The sequence below is a fragment of the Corvus kubaryi genome, unplaced genomic scaffold, assembly GCF_017639235.1.
Source record: "Corvus kubaryi isolate FWS band 111438036 unplaced genomic scaffold, C.kubaryi_AGA036_p1.0 134, whole genome shotgun sequence".
Taxonomy (NCBI): domain Eukaryota; kingdom Metazoa; phylum Chordata; class Aves; order Passeriformes; family Corvidae; genus Corvus; species Corvus kubaryi.
Window position 1 is genome coordinate 3,006,380 of NW_024580668.1, and position 20,284 is coordinate 3,026,663.

A 20,284-nucleotide genomic window follows, 5' to 3' on the forward strand; every position below is an offset into this window, starting at 1 on the left:
GCCGCTTCTCACCGGCACCGGCGGGCGGGCGCGGGGCCGCGCTCTGGCTCTGGGCGCGGCCATGAGGCGGCTGTAGGGCCCCGGGACCCGCCGCCGCTCCGCTGCCTTCGGCCGCCGCGGGGGGCTCGGCGGGGCGCGGCTCTGCTCGGGGTGGATGCCGGCCGGGGCCGGCCGCTCCCGGCACCATGCACACCGTGCAGAAGGACACCACCTTCACCAAGATCTTCGTCGGGGGGCTGCCCTACCACACCACCGACTCCTCCCTCAGGAAGTACTTCGAGGTCTTCGGGGACATCGAGGAGGCCGTGGTGATCACGGACCGGCAGACCGGCAAATCCCGAGGATACGGCTTTGTAAGTGCCGCTCCGCTCCGCGCCCAGACGGGCGCCGGCGCTACCCCCGCTGCCCCCCGTGCGCCGGGACAGGGGCCGGCAGCGGAGCCCCGGGCTGGCGAGTCCCCCGGAGTGGCCGGGCGAGCTCCCGGGTGTGGCCGGACAAAGCCCCGCTGTGGCCGGGCGGACCCCCCGGTGCCGGGCACTGCGGAGCCGCCGCCCGTCCCGTCGCTGCCGCGGAGCGCTGGGTGCAGGGCCCAGGGAGGTTGTGCCCGCTGCGAGAACCAGGGGCTCGGTCAGGACAAAGGCTGGGCTGGGGGCCCGGGAGCAGCCCCCTGTGTTGGCCGAGGCCGTGCCGTTCGTTTCAGCACCTCCTCCTCCCTCCCGCCGTGCGATATCCGTGCGGGGCTCAGCGCGGTCCCCGCATCCCGCCCGCAGCTGCCCTGAACTCTGCGCCGGGGGTTTTGGGAAGGGCTCCACCAGCTTCTTAAAAAAGGCACGGGGAGGAGGTGGAAGGGCAGGGGAAAACAGCTGGCACCGGCCCAGCGGGGAAACCGGGCGCGGGGGGAGCCCCCGCTTTGCCGTCGAGTCCCAGCAGCCCTTCCCATCTCGCCGTGCAAGCGAGGCTGCACGCAGGGAGTTCAGCTCCCGATTCAAAATAGAACAATAAATAAACTCCACTTAGTGCCTGTTGCTGGACTGTTTACAAAGCACTGTTGCTACAAACAAGGCTGTACTCGATTCCAGGTGACCATGGCAGACAGAGCTGCTGCTGAAAGAGCTTGCAAAGACCCAAACCCCATCATTGACGGCAGGAAAGCAAATGTGAACCTGGCGTATTTGGGAGCGAAACCAAGGAGTATTCAAACTGGTGAGGCATCCAGGAGATCCCATCTCTCTCTATTAGAATAACTTGTAAGATGAGGAAACAAGTTCCTCGGGCTGGAATCATCTGATCTGGTGATGTGCTTTTATCTGTCCCCCATAGTTCTGATAGTTGGCTGAGGACGCTACGCAGTCCAGTTACCTCTCTGCTGTATCTTCTTACTCAGCCCTGCTGCACTAATGTTACTCACCAAAGCCCATATGACTGAGTTAAAGCTGTTTCCTTCCATGGCTGATCCGTTTGCCCGTTACCCTCTTTGTTACATGAGAATTAACAGTAAGATCCACTTCATCATTTCTCCCTTTGGTTTAATGACCACAGTACCCAGTGTGTAAAATAAGGCTTTATACCCCATTGTCTGTTCGATAACAGCACGTTCACACTGGGCTTTCATCATGAATTCCCATCTGCTCCTCGTGCATATCACATATGCATGTTAAATTTAACTTGTTTCTAAATGGAGCTCTGAATTTGCTCACATGCATAGCAGATCAAATGCAAAGACGTGTGGTGTAATTCTGCCTGTGTGTTACAAGTTGAATGGTACAATGGATGCCATTCATTAATATTTCTTTTTTTTCTGAACCTTTTTTTTTTAGGTTTTACCATAGGTGTGCAGCAGCTACATCCAGCCTTCATTCAGAGACCCTTTGGGTAAGTGGAAATGTTTCCTAACGGTCTGTTTGAAATCAAATTCACAAATCAACTTCCTCATTATTTAAAATGTGTGAGAAAAGCCTTCACCGTCAAGAGTGGACAGTTTCAACAGCTGTTGTTAATGTTCAGAGTACTTTATTTCTGGTGGAGATTTCAGAAGTTTTGTGCATTTGTCAGCTTTAATGTAATTCCCAAAGATCCTTCTTTATCCTCAGTAAATCTTAGTCATAATAAACCCAGTGCATTGCTCGCTGCTTTGCCAACTTCAAGAATTCACAGGAATTCAAATAAATGGAAAATAGTTTCTCTATTATAGTACTTAAGGTGTCAAAACAATTAAGCAAATTCTGTTCTCATGTTTCTCAAATAAGATCCTCTGCTTCCTCTGTGCTGTTTCCCACGTAATAATGCTTAGGATACAGTTTTATCCTAGAAAACAAATTGCATTGGAAACAAAGTCTGTTACTTAATGAAAGTAACATTAGGTCAAAAATTGATTTTGGACAGATGTTATACAAGGCTTGAATAGTCTGCAAAAGTGGCCTTTTGTCTGCTGTTTTCAATAGCTTATACCATCCCTACTCGGTTAGAAAAGTCCTCTTTTTATACATCTAATAGGATCTGGCAGCTGCTCGGCAAAAGACAAGTGTGCTTCACGAGAACAATAGTGACTGTCATACTGCCTTCATTTAACTGTTTAATGATTGATGCAGCTCTTTTTTTACACCATTTCAGAAAGTGAATATTGATAAGGTTTTTTATTATTATTTTCTAAGAGCATTAAGAAAGTAGGTGCATTTTTAAAAGCTTTTGAGTACTGCCCTGCTGTGGTTTTTGTGTGACTCTAATATAAATAGATGGGATTTTGGCCTTTGTCAACAGCAATACTTCATCCCTTCCCTGTTCTCCGCTCATTTTTTTGCGGGTGTTTTGTTTCTTTTTTCTTTTTCTTTTTTTTTTTTTTAAGAAAAAAAAATCTGCTAACAATAAAACTTTCATTCCTCTGCCCTTGTGGCTGCAGTTGCCAACTGCCTGGATAATCTCATTCCGATGAGTTTATGGATGTAAGAGGCTGTGTTGCCACAATAGTGCACACCCAGTGTACATGTGCTGTGTACGGTTCAAACACGCTGCTCTTCGCAAGCGGTTACAGCTCTGCTGGAGAGCCTTGAAGAACATCTGCCATGAAATGAAGAGTCTCCCCTTTTTTGGGGCAAGAGCCACATTAGTCTGCATAGGCAAGATGCTGCTTTTTAATAGCTCTCCTTGCATGGGAGCTGCAAGAGCTTTTACAGCCCCCAAAGCAGCAGCAGCACCTTTGAGATGCGAACCCAGAGATTTTTGCATGGGAGTGCAGGAGAGAAGTTGCCAATAAAAGCAGCCTCTGGCAAGTCCTGCCATGCATGGGAACAGAGAAGGGTGAAATGGTGAAGCCCGTTAAACTCCTCGTGTTGGCAGGAGCACCTTGCAGATTATCTGCTGTTCTCTGGGTGCCCTTCCTACCCCACAGCTGCAGCTCTGGAAAACATTTTTTTTTCAACATTTTGCTTTTGGTTTCACATCCAGAGGAGCGTGGGATTGACTGATTACATGTTCCTTGTGATCTAGACAGTTCCTGTTGCAGTTCTTAGGCATTGGTTTCATCATTAAACCAGCAGAGCTGCAGTTAGCACATACAGCGGAGAACACTATAAATTATTTATCAGTTGCCCAGAGACAGGAACCAGGAGAATGGAGGGCTGGAGGCAGGGGATTATATATCATTATTTGCAAGCATCAGTAAACAAGAATTTCATTGAATTCAGTCATTGCTGCAGCAGAATCACTGGAAATGTGGGTTTGGCAGAATGTGTTTACCTGAGCACCAGGACTGGGGCTGCTGCTCTGTGGCTTCTGAGTGAAGCCTCAGGTGCTCAGTCAAGCAACAGAGCTTGGCTGCCAGTTCCTTCTTTGTCTCCTCAGTAGACCAACAAAATTAAGAGCCTGCCAGACTTCACTCTTGCACTCCCTTGAACCCACAATTTCCTTGGCCCTCTGTGGGATACGAGGGTAGATGAGGAGTTTATCAGGGTCTGTCACTGAATTGCTGTTGTCTGTTTGCTCTGGGCCATGCAGACTCCATCCTGACCTTTCCCAAAGGAAGCCCAGTGGCTCGGCTGCTTTGCCCCTGGTGTGAGATGTTGCCTGGCTCTTCCTCCTGTAGTTCCTGTCTCTGCAAAGTGTTTGTGCCCAGGGGTTGGCATTGTGGTTTCCAAAAGATGATTGTTACGGGGCACAGGGTGCTTGGTGAGTGTGCTGGGCTTGGCAGGGCAGGAATGAATGAACAACCGTTAACTCCTGGGCAGTTAACAAAGAGCAAGCAGCCAGTCGTGTCCCAGCTATCAAACCACAAAAGGCAGGTTTTGGTGAAACCTGAAATGAATGGAAACTATGAAAATTACCCAAACAGCAGTGAGGATTATTTATAAACTGAAGGCTTCCCCCCCCCCAGCCCCAGACACCCAAATGCAGCCGTAAATATTGCCAGGGCTATGCGGAACAGAAAGAGAAACCATGAGGAGCCTCTCTCCTTCCTCCTGCTGTCCTGGCAGAGGAGGCACTTGCACAGCAGACAGCACGGAGTCAGTAGTAAATCCTGTTTGGAAAAGAAGTTTCTAGCTTGTTGTAACCAGAGATCTGAACAGTAATGCAAGGCAAAGGATGTGTCTGTGTCAGGGGGACTTGGAGATCCGGCTGCTGAGTTTAGGGAAGCAGCATTTGGCCTGGGGCTCAGCCTGGAGCTTGCAGACTGTGCTTTGCTTGGAGGCACCTGGCAGTGCCAGTTCGTCCCTGCAGCTGCCACACTTAGTGATCAGGTGATGTGACAGAGCTACTTGGTCCCACCTCTTGGTCCTTTCCTCTGGGACTCTCAAGCTGGAGGCAGGTTTGAGTCTGTGCAGGGTGCGGGGATTCCCTGGTTCTCCTCTGTGCTTGCTGCTCTGGCCACAGGCAGCATATGGCAGATGCATTCCTGTGGCTGTGCCTCAGCGAAGGAGCTATCTGTGTGGGAGATCTACCAGTGACTGAGTAAGTGACTGAGCTCTTGCAAACATAAAGCTGTCTCTTGTGGCAGGATCCAGCTCTTTCCATAGCTGCACATTGGATGTCATTGCTCCAGAGACCCCATCCATGTGTAGTTACTTGTTTTGGTGGCCCCCTGCCTCTGGCCCGCATTTGGTCTCCAGCAACAGCAGAAAGAGTTAAATCTCTTTGAGTTTAAAATTTCATGCACTGATGCTGCTGCAGTTAGGAAGTGAAGAAAGTCCCTCTTTGTGTCAGCCCAGCCTCCCTCGCAGCTGTTTATCCTTAAAATTTCTCTATTGGGTTAAAAATAAAAGGCAACAAACTTTCATCTTTTCTGTGGTTATGCTTATGAAAGGGCGTACGCTGGCCGTGCTGTGCCCAGCCTCTGTCAGCTGGCATCCCCCTGCTCCAGCTTCCCACTGCCCACTTACCCGGAGCTGGAGGCTGCAGGATCCCATCCCACTCCAAGCAGGCTCATGAGGATGCAGCACCCGGCACCTGGTGCTATCCTGTGCCAGGAACATGAAAGCTTGGGGAGGAGAGGGGGCATTTCCTAAGAAATGTCCAAATCCATTTTCCAAATGGCTTCAGCTGCTGGTTCTCATGCATGGTGACTGCTGTTCAGACCAAATGCTTGCCAGTCAGAAAGAAATCCCTTTTTTAATTTTTTCATTTGTAGGTTTTAAGCACAGACATGTATCTATAAGCAGATCAGACAGCTTTGAGAATTTTCTTGAACATCTACTTCAAGATGGCAAGTGCTGGTGTGAGACCCAGGGGTTTGGTGTGCCATTTGTTTTGGGTTTGGGGCACAATTTGCTCATGTTCTGCCTGTAAAACAATATAAAAGCATGGTCTGATACAGTGACCTCACACTTGGCCATGTGAATGATGTGCCAAGCTCAGACCTGTTGCAAGGGACAGGCTCTGGGTGAAGGGTCCGAGCCATGCCTGGGCAGTTGGGGCACAGGCTTGTGTGTGATGGAGAGACAGGCTGAGCTGGCTCTAGCTATGTCTTTACAGCACATGGCTTGAGTTGTGCCATCTTCTCCACGTGATTCCATTGCCTCTGGTGGATTTTCTCTTCATCCTCCCCAGCACAAGAGCAGCCTCCTGAGCAGCAGAGACCTGAGTCCTTTCCCCTTGGTGCAGGAGCTGGGGAGTGGCAGATCCAAAATTCTCCTGTGCTGCTCTGGCTGGTGCCACGGAATCCCAATGTGGCAGATTGATGCACATGTCTGAATTTCCAGAGCAGCCCAGCTTGTGCTTGATCTCATGTTTCCTTTGAGCAGCTGCTGGCATATGGGCCCCAGCTCGTAGTATTAAGCACATGCCCAGTAATTCGAATGATGAATGCAGCCCTGGGCATCCTGCCCCGGCGCTGAGGGCACCAGCCAGGGAACCAGACAGTTGTTGTGCTGATAATTTGGTAGCAAGGACACCGGGTCACTTCTAAATATGACTTTTATGAAGAACTTGTTCCCCACGGATGGGAGCAGGCTACATACCAGAGCTAAATATACTCCATGATCACAAAAGATGAAAAGTCGTGGACCTGGGAGTTAAAACGCAGTCTCCTGTTTCTCAGTCTCCAAGTGCTGTAAACGGGGTCGTGCTGTCCCCTGCAATTTCCCTGTCACCAGCTTTGAGCATTTTAGCTCTCCTGTGTCAGGGTTGAGCTGCTCTGGCCAAAGAGCAGAGGCTGGGAAAGCCATGCTGGATCCAGGCATGCCCCATGATTCCAGGTTGCAGGAAGGTGTGGAGGGATTAGATTGAGATGTTTTAAATGTTCTACTACAACAAAGACACCACTGATAGCAGAGATCACAAACTCTTAAAATGGAATTTCTTTCTTGACTGAGAAATTACTTAATTACTTGTTTTATCAGTGTGGGCCTTCTTTTATCAAAAAGAGGTATTTCATTGCTTCTTCCATAGCTGAAGCATTCTACTTCAAAATACTCCATCTCTCCAAGAAAGGGGGTTTTGATAAAGCAAATGGGTGGATGGTTTTAATTAAGGGTCAGTGGAAGGGATCATGTGTAAAAAAAGAAAGTCTGTTAAAAATGGAACCAGTTGAAAGTAGTCACTGTAAGGTATATGATTCCAAAACTTGTCGGGTACTTAGAAGACTTTAGAGATGTTTCTGCCATTGATCTTCTCTAAATTGCAGAAGAAAAGTGCAGAGCTCAAAGACAGAATTCTGGAGCTTCCTGGGTTAATCTGTTGGGGGGGACCCTGGTTTTCCCTACCATCCAGGTCCCTCACACTGATGTTGAAGGACTCAGGTTCCTGTCGTGCACTGGAGTGAAGCAGTCCCTGTTTCTTCTGTCAGTTAGTTTCTGGTTTGGCTGTGCTGATAACTGGAAAGGGGAGGGGTTTTTCCTTCTCTGGAGAGCTGACTAGTTGCGGATAAACTTCCATGTGGCTTTTTCCTTGGTGCCAGATGGCTCTTGTTTCAGGCAGATACTATCTCCTGCTACCTGAGTGTTTTTCAGCCTGCTTCTCCAAAACTATTTTTGGTCTGGCCCAGCATGCCTTTGTTTGGGATCATGGTGTTTTTTTTTTTTTTCCTTCTTCCTTTGGGTGTGGGGGAAGCAAGATGCAGAGGATAAAGCTATTGAGCCTGGCTATAACTCATGGTGGAGCTCAGCATGTTGATCTCAGACTCCTGGTTGAGCTGAGGAAAAGGATTAGATCTTTGTGAGATGTATTCCCACCTTTGGTCTGCTGCCTCTTTTTTATTTCTGTCTGGTTTTTCCCCACTGACTGCGGTCTGGGACAGTGTTGTGGCATGTCATGCCTTGGTGATTGCCACTGGTGTGGTGACATCTGCTCCCAGCAGGGAAGCAGGAAACTCAGTCCTGTACCTGTTTGCACAGGCTGCTGTGTAAATCTTCTCAGAGGGACAGAGGATGAGGAGAAGACAGACAGAGAGGAGCAGAAATTGTGTTGATTGCTTTGCTATTTTGTGTTTGTGTCGTATTGCAGCAGGTGAGGATAAATCCCATGGAGCTGCGGAGTTCATCCTTGTGTGACTTTGAGCTGGCTGGGATAGCTGGCTGATGAGGCAGAAGCTGTTGACATTTCAGTGCTTTAAATCAGCTTTAGTAGGGACATTTCAGGAGTTGGAGGTTTGTCATGTCGTGGTTGAAGCCCAGCCCTGTCAGTGAATGGTGAGGGACTGTGGAGGGGTTGGGGCACAACCAAGATCTGCACCAAAGTCTTGGTGGATAAACTGTGATCCCCTCCTGGAGTGAGTCCTTGTGGGCAGGCAGGGACCCCCTGGCCATACTCCAGCCTCCTCCTCATGTCTGGATTGAGAACAGCACCTGAATTTCTCACATTTCTACAGCCTGTCATCGTGGCTGGGGCCCGTATGATACCTGTGGCCAACCCTGCCTGTACTCTACACACGTTTGCTAAGAGTGTCTCCTCGAGGTGAGTGCTTGCTGGCTTGGGAGTGTCCCTGAGGAGCGATTCCTTGGAGTGTGAGTGACACCAGGATGCATCTCCAGCTCTGCGGTGGTGCCGTGGCACTGCCAGTGCAAGTGTGGGGTGTGCTTCCCAGAGCAGCTTTCAACTCAGGAGCCCACTTCAAAGTGCACCTTTGGGTCTGCCCTGCAGGCAGTGGTTGGAGGTGTCACATCACCAGGGGCTGTGCTCAGCTGCTCCTGCAGCACCCCCAGCACCGCCTGCCATCACGTGCTGTGGCAGTGTGGGTGTCCCTGTGGCAGCTAATGGGTCAGCTCTAGTGAAAATGGAGGCCAAATTCCTGGGGTCAAATGCCAGAATTTGTGCCTTCACTGGCAGACACAAAGGTCTCTGTTTCTTTTATTCTTCAAGGAATAAAAGGCTGGTCGGGGTGGTGGCGTTTGTGTGCTGATCTCTGTGAGGCTTGCCAAGAGCCCTGTGCCCCTCCTTGTTTCCCAAATGTTTGTGTGATGCCGTGTCCCTCCTGACAGAGGGGTGCAGCTGTCTCCACCTCTTCAGAACTGACAAAACCAGCTCCCAGCAGGGCTGGCAGAGATCAAGGGGGTCAGGAACTCCCACCTTGTTGCTCTCCCAAACTCGTGCAGCTCGCAGGAGCAGCCCATGGCTCGTGTGTAGGAAGTCCTGCAGGAGGGCAGAGAGCTGAGAAAGTGCAGCTAAAGCACATTTTAGGTGTAAATCTGATACAAAATAGTCAAACATATGAAGTGTCTCTGAGATGAGCATTGCTGGAGAGAGCTGCTGATGAGAGCTCGTTCTTCTTCCTCGGTGTTTGGGAAGAGGTGTGGGACACATTTCCACCTGACTTGTCCCTTCTTCCTGGCTGCCCCCCAGCCAGCCCTGCCCTGCTGCTGTGGTGGGGAGACCTGGGCGATGGCAGGTTTTGAAATGGACTTTTTCATCTGCCTGGAGCCAAGCTTGCTCTCCCTACTCTTTCCCTGACATGTTTGAACATCTCCACCCAGGCCTGCACCAAAACAGGGCCCCTTTTGTTCTGTCCCGCAGCCAAAGCAGGACAGAGCCTGCGTCCCCTCTGCCAGTGGCTCTGTAACCATCTCTTTTGTTCTGTTTCAATTCTGGCTGCCGGGGCAGCGTGGCGTGGTGCCACGTGGTCAGGAGCATGGGCTGGCACCACGACGGCCCTGCCAAGTCCCTGCTGTCCCTCCTGCTGTCCCTCCTGTGCCACCGCCGCCTCTAGGCTTAGGTTTGACCATGCTCGTTGTGTTGGGTGGCCTTTGCCCGTGATCTGTTGTTGTGCCAGCAGCATCTCGTCCATCTGCTGTTCACAGGATGACTTTGGTGTGTGGTGGCCACGGCTGATCACTTGGTTGATGTTTTATAATCACACCGTGTGTGTTTTTGATGAAGTTCTCTTCTGGCTGGCAGGACCCATCGTGGGGGATGGAGGAAAACTGCAGGGAGGGAGGAAGGGAAAGGCATCTTAAAACACAAATGTGACTCATCCTGTAGAAATTCAGATTAGAGTTTGCTGTTTTCTAGAAGGAGAACTCTAGAACAGCTTGCTTTTTTAAAATTTATCTCCTGAAAGATCATCTGCAGAAATAATGGAAGAGGGGGAATTATTTTAAGGTTTTCTGTGGATGCTGAATGTAGCCAGCAGAGAACTTCATCCTAGTGCACTGGTTTGTTTTGTTTGTAGCTGCAAGTCATCAGAGTGACCTTACTTTGGGTTGTGTGTTTTGTTTTGATCGATGAGTTGCCATGTGTCCACCTAATTCAGAAGACCAAACTGCACAATATCTTGCCTGAAATTTCTAGCTGAATTACTGAAATCCCACAGACCAAAAGAACCTTCCCTTTTACATTTACATTCCCTTTAGAAGCAGATCCTGGAGTTGCTGAGTGTGATTTTTTAGTGCAGTACCAACTGTGGTGTGTGTTGTGTGCTTGTGTATGCACTGGGCTGGTGGGATGGATTTCTGGAAGCAGGGTACAGGAGTACTTTCTGTCTTCCAAGCTAATGGTGCTTTTTATTCCAAGTAGCACTGAAGAGCTGGAATTTCTCCTTGCTAAGGGAAAAATGTAGTGCAGGATGTTGCAGATTTGCTGTGTCCAAGCCCACCACGGAGCTGCGGTGGAGGCGCTCCACGTGTGAAAGCAAAGCCAACAATGCGGAGTTCCTTGGGATGAGCTGGGAATGTCCACTCGCCCTGATGGCACCACATCCTCCACTTGGGCTCTGCCGGCTCTGGAGAGCAGTTGGGTGGCAGCAAGGGACATGGAGGAGCTGCTCAAACAGGGTGGGAGTCAGGCTGGGAGTCTCTCGGACTGTTCTGGTCATTTGGTGAGCGCAGGTGGATTGCCTGTGGGCAGGAAAAGTGCAGGCCCCTCCTCTGCTCCTGCTGCTGGGTGGTTTTCAGTGGATTGTGCATTTTTTGTTGCATTTGTGGAATGATTTTAACTTTGCTGGGCCCTGGAGTACCAGGAAGCCTGGGGGCAGGGTGTGAGGTGTAGGGAGCAGTGACGAGCAGCCAGAGCATCCATTCCCAGTCTGGGATGCAGGAGGTTGTCTGAGCTGCTGATCTACCAGGGTAGAGCAATAAGCATGGACAGAGTCTGCTCATGTCATCCCCAAGAGCCTGGGCGTGCCTCTGCAGAGCCTTTTCCCAGGCCCTGGCAGGCCCAGAGAGCAGCATTTGCACCTCTGTGTTATTTAAAACAGAATGAAAGAGAAAATCCCCCAGTGAAGGGCGTGAGGAGCCTCTGGGTGGGACTGAGCCCTGCTCCTCCAAGAGGCGGCTGCCACTGCCTGGTGTGAGTGTGGACATGAAGTGCCCTTGGGCTGAGCTGGTGCCTAAGCTCCAGCTCTGATTCAGCTGTGCTGGCCTCAGTTTAGATCAGAGCTGAACAAAAAGGGATTCAATGCATTTCTGCTGCCTCATCTCATTCTTGTTACCCACAGGGTGATGCTGGGTATGGTGTGTTTATGGACTGAAAGGCTGTGAGGTCCCTCTTGCTGTCCAGGGGTGTCTGTGGCCTCAGGAGAAGGTCTTGCACTGAGTCAAAAGTTGAGGTTCTGCTCACCATCATCCATCCTCCCTGCTGCCCTGGGCATATGGAAGGACCCTGATTTCAGAGACAGTGTTGCTGTGTGGGGAGAGGAGAGCAGTCATTCTCTTGTCATGCAAATTGTCTCAAGCAAAACCAAACTGCATATGGGAGTGGGAAAAGGAGAGAAAACTCGGTTCAGATGAGCACTTGTTTGTGAGAAGCCTTTCTCCTGCCAGAAGAGCAGATTAAACCATCCAGTGCTGGTTGTAAAGCAAGTGGGAACAGCCCTGTAAGTGCTGGGTAGGTGGGACCAGCCCCAGGTGGACCCCAGCATGCTGCAGGTGGTGGCTGAGATTTAGGATGCTCAGGTGGAATGAGGGTAGCCATGTACAGCCCGGTGCCTTGTGAAGAGCCTGTGGGAGGCTTTTAAAAGTGGCTGTGTTTGAAAATGTGCTGTCACACACATCCACACAAAAATCCCCAAAATATTTGAATCTGCATAATCTTCCTGCAGAGTTTTGCCTTGGGGTTATTTTTATTTGCCAGAATGAGCTGGGTTTGGAGAGCGGGTGGCAGAAGCTTTCAGGGGATGGCTTTGCTTCATTCTGTGGCCTTATGTGGTTCAGCAAGCAGTGGCCAAAGAGACCTTCTCCTCAGGGTGCCCTTTCTGATGCGTGTGGTTCTGATCTTCCACTGGTACTGTGCCATTTGCTGGTATTTAATAACCCTGTTTCTTAAACAAGCCTCAGATGTGTCACCCTGTCGTACTCCCCAGGCCATGTGCAATTCCCTATTTTTTTCTGGCCCATGGCAGTTTGTATGGATGTACCTAAACCTTCAGGTTTGCACAGTTTTTTGCCCTTGCTTGGGGCCTGACTTGACGTAGGCCCTTTGGAAAATACAGCCCTTTCATTTTGATGCTTTTTTCCCCCCGCCTTTCCTCCTCATTAGCAGTTCCTAGCAAATTAGTGGGCACTCCTGCATTAATCACCTCGAGGATCTTTCCATCTAAGGACTTTAATTGACTGTGACATTGTTCAGTTCCTCTCAGCAGCACAGCTACCTCAGGGCAGGGGCAAACCTGGGAGAAGCAGCTCTTCTGGACCCTTGTGGAAAGGGCAGTGGAGATGCCAGGGGCAGATGTGACAGCTCATGGACACAGGAGTGTCACTGCCCTGCCAGCTACTGGGGGGAAGAAAGCAGCATTAACATCTCATGTTTTACAACAAACACCCTGTAGCATTCCCTAAACATCCAGTGTTGTGGAAACATGGTGTAAGTGTGTAGTAACTGATAGCACCTGGCAAGCTGGCAGGCCCAGGGCTGTGCCCAGGGACAGTGCTCATTCCTGGTGGGACAGTGGAGAGTGACACGTTGTCCCTGGTGCCAGGAGGCCCCCAACAGGGGCTGTGCATCCTCAGGACCCTCCACCCAGGTTTGGATGGTGGGATGTGGAGAATACAGGAGGCAGAAGGGCTGGCAGGGACAGGCAGGGTGTGTGGGGGCCAAGGAAATTAGGTGAGCCAGGGGCTGCCATGGCCTTCCAGGAGGTTATTTTGGGGACCAGCGGCCTGGATAGTGGGAGATCCGTGCCATGGGGACCAGGGTGTGTGTATTAGTTGCCATCCTTGCTTCACCTTGCACTTTTCCCACTCTGGGTCTAGGAGTGTTTGCTTTTCATCCCCACCCCAGGGAGCACCCCTCGCTCGAGGGCAGCACTGCTGGGCAGCACCATTTCCGTGGCTGATGCACGTGAATTCTGGGGGGAAGAGGGGATGTGCAGGCCGGGGGGAAGCCCAGCCCCTCACTGACTTTCTCCCTTTGCCTCCACAGACTCACGCCTCACTATGTTTACCCCCAAGCCATCATCCAGCCCAGCGTGGTGATCCCCACCCCCGTGCAGTCCATCACGTCTCCCTACATCGACTACACCGCCGCCAGCCAAGCCTATTCCCAGTACACCACAGCTGCCTACGACCAGTACCCCTACGCTGCCTCCCCCGCCGCCGGCTTCGTGGGATACGGCTACACGGGCACGGTGCAGCCGCCCCTCACCGCCAGCAACCCCGCGGCGCCCGCCACCGCCTTTGTGCAGTACCAGCCCCAGCAGCTGCAGCCCGACCGCATGCAGTGAGGGCCCGCTCGGCCTCCCAGGACAATCCCTTACCGTGCAAGGATGCGACTAGGACAACAAAACAACAAAAAAACAATAAAAGAAACAAAGAAACAAAAAAATCACCCCGTCCCTTTATCCCCCTTATGTAGGTGCATATCGATACCTAAGCTATTTATAGTGTTGAGGGCGAACCCGAATCCTTGCAGTCTGACTGTGCTTATGAAAGTGGACTTCTGGTAAGTTTTTTTTTCCTTTTTGTTTTTGTTTTTTTTTTTTTTTTTTTGTTCCTTCAATCTGGACAGATACTGTCTTGAAGATGTTCTAAAAGCGGCTGAAATGTTTCACAGGAAAACTACAGATTCTTGCACACATCGCGGTCTGCTTCCATCACCTGTGGTCTTCTTTCCGCCCCCTGCCCCGTCAGCCCTTCCTTCCTCATCCAGCCTACAATCCTCTTATTTACTGGTGAGGTACAGAGGTACTCGGAGAACATGGAAAAAAAGCAATCTTATTTTTTGGTTGTACAAAAACTTTGTAATACTCAGAGATGCCTTACAGAAAAAAAAAAAGCGAAAGAAAAACTATTTTTTAATATTTATTGCGATTTTATTCGCATGAGCTGTGAATTGCAGACAGAAGAATAGTAGTAAGTATCTGCCTTGTTTAATTCTCATTTTACTAAATTATTGTATGTAGGTAAAAGTTCTTAAGTAATTGCTGAATCACTTCAACATGCAAAAGGGAATATTGGCTTGAAGGAGAGCAGAATATTCCTTTAGTCAACGCACTGTACTATTTTCTTATTGTAATTGTTACTCTGTTAAGATTATCTCAAATTTAGGTATATTTTTAAATGCAAAAAACCAACCAAGAATACTGAACATTTTGTCTACTTTGGTAGATCTTTTGTTACAATGCTGCAACCTATGGAGACATTTACAGTATTTATGTAAAAGAGATTTGGGGCTGTTGGCCAGCAAGGTTTAGGAGAATATCAGGAGTGGAGCAATAGAGAAAAAGGTGTTATGTCACTGAACAAATGGGTAAATGTAACCTTTTTATGCCTGTAATCCAACAGCCAAATAAAGGAAGAGAACAGGCGATGTAAGTTAAGTGCATTTCTACAAAGACAGCAATAAACTATTTTAACTTTTAAAATTATTCGATGCTGTATTGGTACCATGTTTGCTTGGCTGCAGTGCCTTAGGGAGTATTTCCCAACCCACCTGGTCTGGCCATGCTGGACTTCACCCTTGAGTGTGCTGGGGTGGGCTGGGAGCGTGTCCCCTGGGAAGAGCTCCTGCTGCCATCCTGCAGCGTGTCCCACGTGCTGCCCTTGCTCTGCGTGTCCCGAGGCACCTGAGGGTTTCTGAGCTCACAGAACTCTCTGGGCTTGTACCAAGTGCTTCCTCATGCTGTGTGGAGCAGAGAGTGGGAGGTGCTGCCATCCTGGTGCAGCTCCAGTGGGGCAGATGGGATCTCATCCCAGAGTTCTCAGGCCATCACTTTCCTTCTGGTATTTGCTTAGAATAAGTTGGGGGTTATTTTTCTAAAATTGAATCCATCTGAAAGTGAGTGGTCTGCCAGAGCCCTGGCTGGGTTAAGGGGATTTGCTGGGGGTGTCTCGGATCCAGCAGAGCTAGGCAGGTGCCAGCAGCAGAGAGATTCTGGCAGGTTGCTCACACCCCTGAGCCTCCTTCGCCGCTCTGCTGCTGCATTTGACTTTTCCCAACCAACTTGCTTTAGAAGTTTGGTGTTCAGATTTTGACAGTTACAAACTTAAGAATCAATTTGTAAAAGTAAATAAAATTACTCTGTTTGATCATGCCAGTTATCTGGTTCATCTCTATAAAGGTCACGGCAGGCCTGGTGCCAGGAAGGGCCGTGTTTTTGGCACCAGCATCTGCTGCTGTTCCAGGTGGTGATGCCTAAAGCCATTCTGGGGGAAGAGGATGCCATAGGATGAAAGCAGAGGCAGTTCAGCACTGTGGCTGCCCTGGGGAACTTAAATGCCCACGGTGGGCATGTCTAATGTCACCAGCAGGCCTCAGAGTAAACAGCCTATCTTGATGAATGGAAACAACTCGCTCTTGCCTTGCTTGTGTTGCGTGAGAATGCAGATCCTGGTGGGGCTCTGTTCATCCTGCCCGGGGTTTTGCTTACAACCATGTGGGTGACATTTATTTCCTTTTTAAGTAATTACTTTCTGGATACGTGTGGGGCTGCCAAAGGAGTAAGAGCCAAGCACCGCATCCAGCACGGCGCTGGCGGGAGCGCAGCCTGGCCCGAGCCCTGCCTTTGAAGTGCTATCAGGGCTGGAGATTATTCAGCAGTTCTTCTTTCTCCCTGTCAGGAGTCCTTCTGAGGAGAAGGGAGGGGAGGATTTTTGGATGGAGGTGCTGGGAGCTGCTGGGGAGCACTTGGCCCCAGCCCAGCAGCATTGAGGTGCCCGTCCCCAGGCAGGGGTGCCTGGCACTGCTGAACTGGGCTTTTGTCTTTGCTGGGGGCCCACATCTCCCCTGCTCAATGGGGACAACAAGGCTGCTGAAAATCGATTTGTTTTTGAAAAAACCCATGTGTGCAGTGCGCCCTGAAGTGAAAAGAGTGATGATTTTCCATTTAGCTGTCTGATTTCCTGAAAGGTGGCCAAACTGCTGGGAAGCGAGGGTGCAGGCGGCACTCCCAGCACCCCGCGCTGCCGAGTGCCAATCCTGGATCCTGCTCAGTTTTGCTCCGGGCTCATTTCGAGAAACAGCCACATCAAAACAACAGCCCAACCTGCCGCCTTCCTGTTTGCGAAAACGCGGCTGTGAAATTGCGGGAGGGCGGGCAGAATGATGAACTCTGCCGTCCTCCTTCGGGGCTGCTCTGCCAGGTGCTGCTGGGAGCCTCCGAAAAGGAGCCCAAGCACTTCCTTGTCCCGTGCTAGGCTGGGAAAGTGGGAAGAGCTCAAAGGGTTGCTGTGTTAGCAGGACAAGGGATAAACTGCAGAGTATGAGCAGTGGGGTGTGCGTGAGAGGCAGTGGCTGCCTGGCTCCTGACTGATCAGGGTGGCACAGGGCAAGAGCTTAAATCACTTTGAAATTGCTTGAAAGTATCATTTTATTTTGTTTTTAGTGCATTGCTTGATGGAGCATCCTCTTCCACCTCCTAATGTTGTTCCAGCACGAAGGAAGCTCATCCTGGGCAGCTCAGCTCTGCTGCAGCCCGACAGAAGCCAAGGGAGGGGACGAGCAGGGGGGGTCACAGTGCTTGTTTTAAAATCTTCAGGGATTGGGAGGAGCAGCAAGGGCTGGGTGGTTTTGGCAGGGCAGCCCTGGCAGCACCTGGCATCTGCTTGGCAGGTTCCAGGACTAGAACCAGCTTTGAGGGGCCAGACCTTGTCCTGGACACATCCCTGTGGCCATGCTGGCAGCTGACCTGGCCCAGGCCACCTCTCACAGCTGTGCCCACATGCCCAGTCATTTGCATGACAAATTCAAATCTTTTTTATGGGAAACCATCACACTGGGGCTGTCAGGGGGAGTTTTGGCTTGTGTGGGCTGGAGCATGGGCAGCCCCTGTGCTGTCATGCAGAAGCGTCACCATAAATACCAGTGCTGGAGTGCTGGTCATCACCTGGACGAGCCCAGCCAGAATCTGGCATCATGTCCTGGCATCACCTCCCTTCCCACCCGGCAGCAGCAAGCAAGAGATAGCCCTGTACCCCAGGTGGCTGCTGCCAGACCCTCCCCACTTGCCTGCCATGAAGGGGGATGGCTCGGGTGAGATTTCTGCCCTTTCCAGGCACTGCCTGTCCGTGGGGTGTCCCCTGTCACAGAGCCACAGCCAAGGGCTCTGCTGCCAGCTGCTGCCTGAATCTGCTCTTGATAAGGAGCAGGGGTACCCAGCCCTCACCTCTGCAGCGCTCCCCCCACTGTCCCACGTTATCTGGGGACACCCATGGGTTCCTGCCAAGGTCCAGAGCTTTGCAGTGGCACCCCCAGCCAGTGGCCATCCCCAGGAGGAGGATGAGGGCACTGGGGACATGGGGGGCTCTGCCAACCCCCACAGCCCAGCTTCCCTGGCTAACGAGCCCCAGCACCAAAACTTAGCACTGAGAGGGAAAGGCTAAGCATAGGATTTATTTGCATAGTAACTGGGCTGCTGTTGGCACTTACCCTTTAAAACAGAGTTGACAGCAAAATGTTTTTACCCCCTCACATAGAGGGAATGCTAACAGCATCCTTTTTTTTCCCCCTCTCTTCTGGCTGAAACTTGTTTTTCCCTCCTTTGTGCCTCTCTGAATCCTGCCAGCGTAGAGATTCCCTTGTTCAGAGAGTAAAAAAAGAAAGGCAGAAAAAAAAAGAAAAAAACAGAAAAAGAAAAACTTAAGCCTGGGATTAAAAACCATCACTAAAATAGTTTGAATAACAAAGTCAACTGCCTGGCCGGGAACCCGGTGAATGCCTGTCACGTATCGCCCTTCGGCCGGGCACGGTCATGTGTTTCACTAGATAGTTCCTGGAAAAGCTTCTGCTCAGCCTGATAGACCTGTGGCTGCTGATACTGCTGCACCCACTCTCCTGGAGGGCTGCGGGAAACTTCCTGACAGGGGGATAAATTGTGGGGGAATAAATAAATCTCCCTTGGGTACCAGAGGCGTTGGGTGTTCTTGGGACCTGAGGCTTCTCGAGCTTCAGCGGTCACAGCATCAGCACTCCGGGCCAGCAGCACCCTCTGTCCTTACTGATGTCTTTAGAAAGGGAATTTATGGTGGGTTTGTGGGTTTTTTCCCCCCTCCACAAATTTTTGCATAGTTTCAGCTGAATAAAGAATCAAAAAATGGGACCTTGCATGAGATAGAAGCAGAGGGTTTGTACCTCCCCCCTGGCAGGGCCAACTCAGCCATGTCAGACACGTCATGTGGGGCTATGCCACCACGGAGTGTGTTACTGCAGGGATTTGTACCTAAACCCAAACCCAAATAACTGTTGTTTTATCCTTTTGCTGACTCCAGCAGCACAAACCTGGAAGCAGAGAGATGTGACAAGGCACAGCGACAGGAATGATGGCTCAGATAAGGCCACACAGTGTGGGAGGGCAATTAAAGGCTCAGATTTATTAGCTGTGTGCCCATGCTCAGGAGGCTGATGAAGCAGTTGGAGATGGAAAAGTTGGTAATGGAAAGGTCAGAGACGGAGGCTTGTCAGAGGATGAATTGATGAGCACCCAAAATCCCAGAAGCCGATTTTTAAAAGCATGTGCCCGCATAAAACTGGAGACTGTGGTCTTTTGTAAATCAGCCAGGAACATGTCTTGGTTTGAAAATAGCACTGAGCATCTTATTACATGTTTAACACTCAAAAGATCTTTTAAAATCAGACTCAGCTCACTGGAGTGGCTCCTGTTCATGGATAAACGGAGGGGTCAGTGTGTGCAGACACCCACGGCCATTTGTGGTCTCCTGTAGCATCCGCTGGTGTGTTCGCATGAGCTGCTGACATGTGAGCACCTTAAACAAACCCTGAGCTCTGCAAAATGAAAGTGAAATGAAATAAGTAAGTCATGCCATTAGTCTCCTGTGAGCTGGCTTTAAAATTAGCAGGTTTTAGACATAAACATGGTAGAACAAGCCCTCGGGGGAAGAAAAGCCCTCCAAAAACCACATCCTACCTTCTTTTCAACCGTGTACACTGCTCTTTATTTCACGGCACTTTAGTAAGGTAAACTAATTTGGTTTCCTGTTTCCAATGAATTTTACATGTAGAAAAACATTTATATTATATACATTATAAATCTGATTAGAAACATGGATGTATGAACAAACACATGTTTTTTATCAGTAGCTGTGTGTATTTGTGTGTGTATGTGAAAGAATACATAAAAATGCCTTATTTCAACTGGCATTTTAACTATTATTTCACAAATCCTGGCTTTCTGAAGATGCCAGGTGAACCCCAGTTTGGAAGATAATTTAAAATAAGAAGCATAACATAACAGCAATGCAACCAAATTTAATGGCTGGTAGCACAAGCTAATCTGGGGCAAAACCATGTCCTGGACTGAGCTCAGGCTTCATCAGACTGGGAAAAACAGTAAAAATATCCCTGATGATAAACAGTAAAAATATCTCACTGATGTGAGAGCCATGCCTGGAGATGGGGCAGCAGCTGGGGGCATCCCCTATCCTCTTGCCCACTGCTGCCATACGTACTCAGGTGCTTTTCCTGTCTGTCTGTCTGTCTGTCTCTTTGCATTCCCCTCTGTCCTCTTCAATCAGCCAACCATGGGCACTTCAGCCTAGTCTGCTCAGCCCAGAATACAGATATTTTGGGCATCTGCAATCTGGATGAAAGCACCAGTCCTGCCAGGAACTCTGCAAAGGCTTGAATGGAAAAAAAATAAAAATATCCCATGGAGTTGGGTAGAGGCTGCCAGGCTGCCCCAGCCCCTATCCCACAGGCAGGGAGCAGCCCCAGCCCCTCTGCAGCCACCAGCTGAGACAGAGCCTGCAGGAAAGATAATAAATTAAATCCAAATGTTTATTCCATTGGCACTGTCTGGGTCACGTGCCTTGTGGAGCTGGAGAGTGCAGGGATATTTTCTTGTAGCTGTCGAATAAACTGCTAGAAATGGTGTCTCTGTAGAGATCCCGGAGGAGGCGGGGGCTGAGGCCTGCTTGGATGGATGGACGGACGGATGGATGGATGGATGGATGGATGGATGGATGGATGGATGGATGGA

At 50.2% G+C, this 20,284-nt stretch overlaps 1 protein-coding gene and 1 long non-coding RNA gene across 6 annotated transcripts in view; one reads left to right on the forward strand and one right to left on the reverse strand.

Moving 5' to 3' along the window:
- The first annotated feature begins 7 nt into the window (after positions 1 to 7).
- On the forward strand, positions 8 to 14,719 carry RBM38 (RNA binding motif protein 38). Its single transcript, XM_042045449.1, has 4 exons — positions 8 to 353; positions 1,080 to 1,203; positions 1,818 to 1,872; positions 13,276 to 14,719. Exons 1-4 carry the CDS (start codon positions 186 to 188, stop codon positions 13,574 to 13,576), a joined length of 648 nt encoding a protein of 215 aa, XP_041901383.1. The 5' UTR covers positions 8 to 185; the 3' UTR covers positions 13,577 to 14,719.
- Positions 14,720 to 17,794: 3,075 nt separating this feature from the next.
- LOC121672696 overlaps positions 17,795 to 20,284 on the reverse strand; it is a 27,991-nt gene continuing 25,501 nt past the window's right edge. For 4 of the 5 annotated variants that reach the window (XR_006018947.1, XR_006018946.1, XR_006018949.1 and 1 more), the window contains one exon: positions 18,636 to 19,071. This is a non-coding gene — a long non-coding RNA (uncharacterized LOC121672696). Of the gene's footprint in view, positions 17,867 to 18,635; positions 19,072 to 20,284 lie in introns of those variants that run through there. The other variant, XR_006018948.1, reaches the window with a different exon arrangement.